The following is a 9,368-nucleotide window of genomic DNA, read 5'->3' as shown; positions in this document are numbered from 1 at the left end:
ATAGTAGGTTGAATTAGAGTATATTCCAGTTCAGTTATCTTAATCTAATTTATTATGTATTTTTTTCTCGACAGCTATTTAGCTCAACCAACATTGTTTTCAATTGACATGAACTTATGAAGTCAATGCATATATAAATATAAACACTAAAGCATGCTTCATATTTTGGTCATCTTTAAGAACAATACCAGAATAATAATATCAAGCAGTAGAAAATTAAACTCCATTCATGGCAAATTTTAAAAATGCTGGTATAAGTTTGCATTTTTGGTGTTCTGTTTTTATGTGCCTGTGTAAATAATATGTGATGGAACTAAAATGGTAGTACCATTGCATAGGAGATAGCCTTTAACAAAATGTTTTATTCTTGTATATGGGAAGTAATCGGGAGCAGCTCGGAGCACAAAGCATCCTGCATTCACGCAGGATCCAGGGAACCGCAACAAGGAGTATGATATAGGCAGCATACCCTAATGCAAGCATCAGTGACTGATTTTACAGCCCAAATTTATGACCTATAGGTTATCGAAGGTAAAATACGCAGGATCCAGGGAAGAACCGCAACAAGGAATATGATATAGGCAGCATACCCTAATGCAAGCATCAATGACTGATTTCACAGCTCAAACTTATGACCTATAGGTTATCGAAGGCCATTTTACCGTTGCATGAGAAGTAATAGTTGTTGCTAATTTCTTCAATTCTTGTCCGTACAAGTTTTTTGGTGTTTGGCCAATTTTTTATTTTTTTTTCATAAACACAAGTAACTGAAGTTGCTGTTTGGTGATTATAATTTGTAACTTCATATTACAGAAGGTGCAAAGAAGAATTTGCTGACATTTATATATAATTCTAAATAAATGATACTTGCAAATAGTATTTCTATAATTTCTACATGTATATTCGCACAATAAGGGAAAGTGCACAGATAGCCGATTTTGGGAACCCCAATTAAACAATAACCAAACTCAATACTTGATTATAATGCAAAGTATAACACATTAATTTTCTTATTCATGAAACAAAACGACCCCTAATTGTGTTGGAGAAACGATATTACTACACTCTATCAGATTTTGCTAGAGTAATATGTGAGAATTATTATTAGGATGAAAACTATATATTAATATTTTCGTTTTTATTTCAATTTGAATAGCAATTGGGATTGATCCCGCAATGACTCCATTAACGGTAAAACAACTGCTTCTTATAGCAAAAAAGTAGAACCCAAAAAATCAAAATCCCGTAACGACAAATTTTGAGTAGACTGTTCTGGCTAGAATGGACGATAACCCTTATTTTACACTTGTGGTGTTCAGACTAACTTACGCGCACCTCACTTAATCCACCAGGTAGTAGCTACCTTCTACCAACATAGATACCGAGAAACTGTCTGCCAAAGCTTAGACTGAGAAGAAGAAGTGATCTAATATCTCTTGCCTCTGTTCAGATTTGAACTTGGTCCCCCGTGATACATTCCAACTTCATTAATCGCTAGGCTACATCCTTGGGTGCAAATACTCTAGTTTCCAATGTACTCGAGGAAATCACCATTTTGAACACTTAAATTACAATTGCAGCTATGAACTGAGAGAAAAGCAGCTCTCAATATGTGGCTTCATTGCTTCCCTTCCCAAAAGATGTTTGTAAATAAAATCAAAGTTGATTAAGTCATATATCAAATTTAGAAACACTTGTTAGAGCAATGCCAGAAGTAATAGTGTTGCAAGTTACTCAATTCATGCTTTTCTTTTCAAATATGATCTGCTCCTCTTCCCAAACCAGTGGCCAAATATATGACCCAAAATTCAATTTTCAGAAAGCCATTTTTCTCATCAATGAGGATTTTCTTTGGAGTCCTCTTGACAAAAGTCACAGAAGTCATTAGGAATTCTTTTCTGTAAACAATAATCTATTCTTTTTTCTAGCATTTCTAATCTTCTCTCAAAAGACAATACTCCAACATGCATTGTCCTAGCATCAACTTGTGCAACTTTGGCACAAGATCGAAGTAATATGTAATAATCAGCATGTGTAGCATAAATATAGGCACCATCTTTCTTTCTTGCATACCTGATGTAGCCATTCTTCTTCTTCACATATTTTCTAGGTGGGACATAACAGAATCTGTTTTCTTGCATGTTTTCTTTCAGTTGCCTCAATGCTGTCTCCTTACGCGACTCTGCAGAAGGTCGATCTCCATGTCCTTTATTTGGGGAATAAGCCTTTCGCTCCAAGCCACATTCTGAGCAGTTAGCTGCATTAAAATTGTCATCATCCAGTGATATGTCGCATTTGCATCTATTGACACTAAATTTCTTGCTTGATCTTGGAGTGCTTTTGCATACACCCCTTGATCCCTTGTGTTGAAAACCATTACATGTGTGTGGTTCTACTTTCTCATCATCTGATGCTTCTTCAGCCTGAAATCAAACAATTTAAAAAGTAAACAAACAAAGACGAGTACGATGCTGATACCGCTGGGAAAAGAAAAAAAGAAAGAGGAATACAATGAACGATAAAAGCTTAATCTCTAGCACAATCAAGAAGCACTTGGATAAAGGCTCCTATTGATACCTTTTAATTGTTCGTTTATTCCTTCCAGTTAAGATAGCCAATGGCAGCAACATAGAGAAAATAAATCAATGGTATAAATGCAAGAAATGATTCCACCCTGTTAGAATTAAACTCATAGAATTTATCTGTTAAAACATTCAAATAGTTCTTTCTACATATTTTTTTGACAAGTCTCTTTCCGCAATTTTTAGCTTCTAAGAAATCCCTACCCAAGAAAAGAAATACAGGTGAACACACGGACATATCAAATGGGTTAAACTGACAATTGACAAGGATACAGGCATAGGGCCAAGAAAATAAATTGATTTCTAGACAAAGTTCAGAATTTAGTGATTACAGAACCTTATGGCTTTGATAGAAGTCCCACAAATCTTCAATTATCCTTTCTTCTTCATGATCTTCATAAGAAGGTTCAAGTCCAGCAAAAACCACATCTTTGCAATACTGAAGATATGATTGTAAATCTTTCGAAAAATCTGCTAAAAGCAAGAAAAGATATAATTCAAAGAAGTTAACCTGCTATTCAACTTTAACCCTACACTATTACCATGTTTTCTGAAAAACATAGTGACTAATGGAATTACCATATGTATCACTGAGCTCATCATATTTTGCTTCAAGAATCTTCAAGAGCTCCAAAGCATCAAAATCAGATTCATTTACATCTGGCATACTATAGTTAGGATCTGAATCTTGTGAAGCCAAGTCTTCCTCAGCAGAATTGCCTTTTCCATTGCAACTGAAACTCGGTTCTCCAATTCCATCCTCACCATCCGGTGCTAAACCACTAGAAGAAGATAAAATCATCTCCCATTTTCCACCATTAAGGTCATAAAGAATCCTTATTGTAACAATCAGAATAGACATCACACAAACACGAGAAGGCAGCCTCAACTCATTATCTGACAAATACAACTCTGGAGGCATAGACCACTCATACACTTGGCATGCCCGAGGAAGAATTTTTTCAACAGGAAGCGATAACTGCTCGAGATAACGGGAAGCTATAGCATGGAAGTTTACTGGAGGTAATTCCAAGCCTATTCTCCGAGCAATGGCAGTGGCAAAGAACTCTAATTTTTGCAAGGTGATAGATTGGATAGGCCTGAACATACGGCTGGTACTTATAGGGCATGCCCTTGAAGGAGGTCCCAGCTGCTTCTCAATTTCAAGAAAAGCAGCAAAATATGGGATCTTCCCTTCTAGAGCCCACTTCAATATGTCTGTTGGCAGGATTGCCTCCCTTGCCATGTGACAAGCAAGAAAAGAGATAGCTAGCGAACAAGATAATGGAATAATGCTGTGTAGAGATTTATGCCATATGGTAACTGCCCGTTTACCAAGTAAGTTGTGTGGTTCTGTTTTCTTGCTGCCACTAAGCATAGCACTATCTATCTCCCCTGCAACAAGCACCAGAATCAGGGAAAGGAGGGCGAGTGACATAGAGCAAGGAAACACTGCAATGCATAAATGATGTTGCAAAGTTCAACTCAGCCCAATTAAAGTAATTTGATTGTGTAAACCTATCCACTTTGCTAAAATATATGGGTTTAATGTTGTTACAACTTCGTCCACTTATCATTTAGAGAGGATAGAGAGGACATGTTCTTGCTTCACATGAAAAAATATAGAAGGCAAAAGAACCAAAAACCAAGAGGAACATTGCACTTTCATTGTACAACTTTTGCCATCCAGCACAAAGTAGTAGAATATGCCGAATAGCTAGTCCTACACTTCAAAAGCTTCAGGAGAATAGTCACAGCATTATAAATTTAATGCAAATGAAAAAAGCATCATCTTACTTTGGTCAAATGCACGATGCTAGGAAACAACAACATACCCAGTAATATCCCACACCGTGGGGTCTATGACATGGATAAAATCTAATTTTCCAATATGAACATCTAATGAATAGAAAAATATCATAGAGAAACAACAAATAAAATGAGAAGTGGCCTATGCTGCATATCAACAATAAGTTAATCAAATACCTTGAGTTTGAGACTCTGATTCATGAATGACATTGTCTGCCCACTCATCCGCCATAACCTTTTCATGTGCTAAATATCTCAGCCATACAGGCCCAACAACCCCAACAATTAGAGGGCTTACATTAAATTTCTCCACTAGTGCCTTACACTGCAATTGGATCATAACTTGTACCCCCATAACATACCTTAATCGAACTCCTGAATAATAATCAGTATATGCTAAGGAACATTGAGACGGCCCAAAATCAGTAGGTCCAGCAGGCTCAACTCCATCACCTTCATTATCCTCTTGGTTGTCATCTAAAGTGTTCAAAGTTTCTAGATGCTGGGACTGTGAAAGCTTAACCTGAGATACCGGCTCAGCTTGAAAACTCTGGGTGGGAGCACGGCGCTGACCGGCAGCATATATTCCCCCGTCCAGATTGAATAGGTCATCTTCATCAACACCAGTGTCAATGATGTCATTCGCTTGAGAGCCGCAAAGAGTGCAATAGAAGAATCCATCACCGCCATCATTAAAGGATATATTGCCACAAATCTCGCATCGTTTTTGAATCCGCTCTGTCATTCTATCTTTTTGTATGGTTCAGTGATCAAACTCTCTGACATGAAGTGTTGGTTAATTAGTGTACTAGCAGCAGGTTAACCCAAGGAGACTAAAACGATTAATCATAGAAACTGTTTTTCGCTTAAATTAACATTTCTTAGAAGCACTCTATGCCAACAAAATGATAGTGTTATTTGTTAAAATTCCTGTACTTAAAACACAAAACACGATTCAACCAAAGTAATCTCAACTTTATGGAATTAATACTCCTCAAATAAATAAAAGATCTTTTTTCACCTCATTCTTCATGATTATATAGTTGGTTAATAATTACATTCTTACCTCAGTCCTAAAAGCTAATTGCAAGGGACAAAGATTATAATCATGTGATTATAACTTGAAGTATTAGATCATACAAAGTTTACTTTACTCCATTGAAGCATTATTTAGAACACCTTCAGGGCAATAAAGTGATGCAACATATTGCCTTCTCAAAAAAAAAAAAAATTTAAGCAATGCAGCAAATTGTATCAATATATTCTCGTAAGTTAGTGTACAAATTGTAACTGGAACAGATAATTTTTCCATTTAGGACTTAAATTATATGCATTCACTCTGTAAATTTAAATTATCATTCAAATTTAACTTATTGCAACATGTAACTTAAGAAATTTTTAAAGTTATAACTCACACATACTATAGAGATATTTAGCTGCACTTGATTTTATTCAACCTGATAATGTAAAAATCCTTTAAAACTGTCAATGTATAAAAGTTAATATCATCTATTTATATTTTTCCAAAAAAAAAAATTTAAAAAGAGCTTAACCTTAAATCAAGCTGAAATCTCCTTCCACTTTCTACTGCTGTAGTTTCTCACTAGGTTTCATCGGCTTTGCTCCTCTGTGTTTTCGGTCTTAAGCTACTGTGTTCGGAGTTTATAGAATTCTATATATTTAGAGATTGTTGATCGTTGCCGGATTCTTCTCCCGGTGATTCTCCGGCGGCTGTGAATCCCGGCGATGATTCGCTCACCTCTGGGATTGCTCCAATTGAAGTTTCTCTTTTTACTAAAACCTAAATTGAACATAATAATCCAATTATAATTACCTTATTTTTCCCTTTTGTTTTTCTTTTTCTTATAAGGCTGGCCGTCTGGGTATAAAATTACTTATATCGTACTCTTCTATTTCATTACATCATTTTCTTAGTCTATTTTTAAAAGAAAAATCCTATGAAATAATTTAATTTTGATTTTTTAATTTTTACTTAAGTTACATAATTTATAGCCATGCAAGTATTATGATGAATATTTACGACTGCTAATTTCATTTTATCCTGTATATAAATGGAGCACTTAATAACAACGTAAAAAAGTAAAATGATAAATAAAATATTAATGAAAATATAGCAAACCAAAAATATTTGAATATAAGCAAGTTGAGTTGATTATTTGAATCCCTGCAAACTATATTTGCTCTAATTAAGTGCATTTCTCAGGGCATTAAAATAAAAAGTACTAGCTCTTTAAATCTTTTTGGCGTATTAATTTCCAACATCAGAAAAAGACTGCTAAAAATATAGGACCTAAAATACGTACTAGTATGATTAAGACATACTCACAACTATTTTTTATTGTTTGTATATTTTTTTTTTATTTCAATTAGTCTAGAGTATGTATAGTCATGTTCGATGTATTTATTTTAGATCCTATATTTTCTATGAGTATTTTATTTTTATTATAGAACTATATGCCATAGATAATGCAAAGAATTAAAGAAGGAAAAAGGTCAGATCAAGTGCTTAATTACGTTTTATTCAATTAGTGGTACTTTCTATTATATTCTTTCCTCCTTTTTCTATTCCCTCTGGCTAGTTCTTCTATTTTAGGTTCAAGTTGGTTACATTAAGCTTGAATAACAATTTTAATTATAAAAACACTCAAAAAGTATTGGTCATCGTCAGGGGTGGTCATTCGTCGAAAAATTACATTGTGATATAGATAAAATATTAGGTTCTAAAGGTATATAACATATATTAAACACCTTTTATCGGGAAATTTATTTTACTTCTTTTAAATTTGAACACCCTTAAAAAAAAAATTTGGCTTCGCCACTGGCCATCGTACATGAATATGTATTATCATAAAAACTAAATTACTAAAGTCGTATAAGAACATTTTATCTATAGTACTAGTCTGTGATGTTCCAGCTACCTAAGAATGCTTTGGTCTTCTTTCTTTCTTTCTTTTGTTCTTATTTCTTTTGTTCCAGCTACCTAAAAATGCAAGGTAAATACATTGCATTTTTAATCTATTAATAAGCAATTTGCATCACTACAAGGTAAATAAAGGTGGAAAGGGTAACTATTTTATCAGACAATTTGAGACCTCTATGCAATCACACAAGCTGTCTATTTAGTAATTTCTACTACCTGTGCTGAAATAGTGCACCCATTCATGTGAGAAAGTAATTTTTTTTCAAGATAACTTACCATATATTCTGGTTGAACTCTAAATATCACAAAATGCGGGAAGCAAGATTCAGATGGTTCGGGCACATTCAAAGGAGGAGCATTGATGCACCAGTGAGGAGGTGTGAGCGACTGGTTGTGGTGGGCATGAGGAGAGGTAGAAGGAAACCTAAGAAGTATTGGGGGAGGTGATCAGGCAGGACAGGGCACGATTTAGGATTTCTGAGGACATGACACTTGACATGTTCCCTTAAGTGAATGGGAACAATAGCTAAACCATGAATTGTTTATTGAAGCCAAGATTCATCTCATCCAGAAAATGTTACACCATATAAAGAGGACAATAAGCTCACTTTGAACTGAATTTGCAGGTTTAGTAGGGGTGTTGTTACTACCAAAGTGATTTGATTGTAGCTACCAAGACAAAATATGTGAAAGAAAAGAAGGCTCTGGGAAAGCCTCTCTTATTTGTATTTTTCTATTTTGTCTTTGGCTCGGCCAAAATATGAGACCCGAAGGGTCCCGGCGCACAATCCTATCCTATCCGAGTCCGAGTTTACCCCTTGCACTTCGGACAGCCGTCCGTAACATCATAAGGAGGACCCCCTTTCGAGGTACAAAAAGAGTGACAAAAGCACGAAAGCATTATACAACAACAACACCAATAACCCAGTATAATCTCACTTAATGGGGTTTGGGGAGGGTAGTGTGTACGCAGACCTTACCCTTACTCTATGGTAGAGAGACTGTTTCCAAATAGACCCCTGGCATCCTTCCCTCCAAGAACTTCCCACTTTGCTCTTGGGGAGACTCGAACTCACAACCTCTCGGTTGGAAGCATTATAGACCATGTAAAATAAGTACCATTTGAATTCTCAGAAAAGATAATATAGTTGTATGCCAAACGTACCCAATAATTATGTCATCATGCTGATTCTGCAATTAAATTAATTAGAAAGACGAAGTTTATGTTTTCATAAAACTTTAATCATTTACCCCAATTTAAATCACCATGGCCTTTTACAAAATTAAACTTTTGGGCAATTTTTTGAAAAAAGAATTTCAGGAAAAAAAAAAAAGTTTGTGAAAGAAAAGAGCAATGTCTTTTCGATAGTTGTATTTTTTCCGTGGTTTTCTAGTTATTTGTGAATCAAAATAATGGTTTGTCAAAATTTTCCTCAACTTTTCCACCCAAAAACTTTCTCAAGTATTTATATTTCAGTTCTAAATCCAAATTCCTATTCAGTTTTATTCAGAAAGACCAAATTTGCAGGTAGTAACCACTATAAATTAACTTTCACTATTCATAAAAGAAAATGAATTTTCAAAAGGGCCCAACCGGGTTCGAACCGGTGACCTCTTGATCTGCAGTCAAATGCTCTACCACTGAGCTATGGACCCCCGTTGTTGACAATCTAAAATACATTTTATTAGTATTTATTAAATGATATTTTTACTGATATTAACTCTTTAGTTCCCCTACATGTTTGATATAGAATGCAAACATGCTACTATAGTCTAGAGATCACAAAAATGACCGTGTAACAGGGTCCAAAATTTAAATTCTATAGATTCAATGTTTAAGATTATTAGAATTTTATTTTTTAAGTTATGGATTCGTATATACTATTTGTTATAATTTTACTAGATTTTTATGCATAAATTTATGCTCCTGTGATGCTAAATTGCTTTTGGTCAACAGTACTAACTTAGCCATTATAATAACATATTTTTTGAAATATTTCAATTTGACAATGCAAATAGGATTGGAAATATTTTAA

At 34.6% G+C, this 9,368-nt stretch overlaps 1 protein-coding gene and 1 non-coding gene across 5 annotated transcripts; both read right to left on the bottom strand.

Moving 5' to 3' along the window:
- Window positions 1–1,185: 1,185 nt before the first annotated feature.
- LOC107803844 (TATA box-binding protein-associated factor RNA polymerase I subunit B-like) lies at window positions 1,186–7,915 on the bottom strand. 4 transcript variants are annotated; one of them, XM_075244181.1, is made up of 6 exons: window positions 5,945–6,258; window positions 4,569–5,170; window positions 3,162–3,977; window positions 2,920–3,056; window positions 2,074–2,423; window positions 1,186–1,624 (listed from the first exon to the last, which is right to left on the bottom strand). In XM_075244181.1, the coding sequence occupies exons 2-6, from the start codon at window positions 5,134–5,136 to the stop codon at window positions 1,606–1,608; spliced, it is 1,890 nt and encodes a 629-aa protein (XP_075100282.1). In that variant the 5' UTR covers window positions 5,137–5,170; window positions 5,945–6,258; the 3' UTR covers window positions 1,186–1,605. The 4 variants fall into 4 exon arrangements, with proteins under 4 accessions (XP_075100282.1, XP_075100281.1, XP_016483121.2 ...); XM_075244180.1 differs by lacking the exon at window positions 5,945–6,258 and adding an exon at window positions 7,609–7,915 and having other exon boundaries at window positions 1,186–2,423; XM_016627635.2 differs by having other exon boundaries at window positions 1,186–2,423.
- A 1,001-nt stretch (window positions 7,916–8,916) lies between these two features.
- Window positions 8,917–8,988, bottom strand: TRNAC-GCA (transfer RNA cysteine (anticodon GCA)). The gene has a single exon. It is a non-coding gene; the product is annotated as a tRNA-Cys (tRNA).
- Between the last annotated feature and the right edge of the window lie 380 nt (window positions 8,989–9,368).

This window comes from Nicotiana tabacum, chromosome 22 (genome assembly GCF_000715075.1).
Source record: "Nicotiana tabacum cultivar K326 chromosome 22, ASM71507v2, whole genome shotgun sequence".
NCBI lineage: Eukaryota > Viridiplantae > Streptophyta > Magnoliopsida > Solanales > Solanaceae > Nicotiana > Nicotiana tabacum.
This window is presented reverse-complemented; position numbering and strand designations above follow the sequence as displayed.

Bases quoted from the DNA above. Each gene is read 5' to 3' on its own strand.
- LOC107803844 (XM_075244180.1), bottom strand. From the start codon at position 5,136: ATGACAGAGCGGATTCAAAAACGATGCGAGATTTGTGGCAATATATCC. The intron at 3,978-4,568 runs GTATTTGATTAA...TGCTTGTTGCAG, and splicing joins ATCAGAGTCTCAAACTCAAG to GGGAGATAGATAGTGCTATG. The intron at 3,057-3,161 runs GTAATTCCATTA...TCTTGCTTTTAG, and splicing joins TGAGCTCAGTGATACATATG to CAGATTTTTCGAAAGATTTA.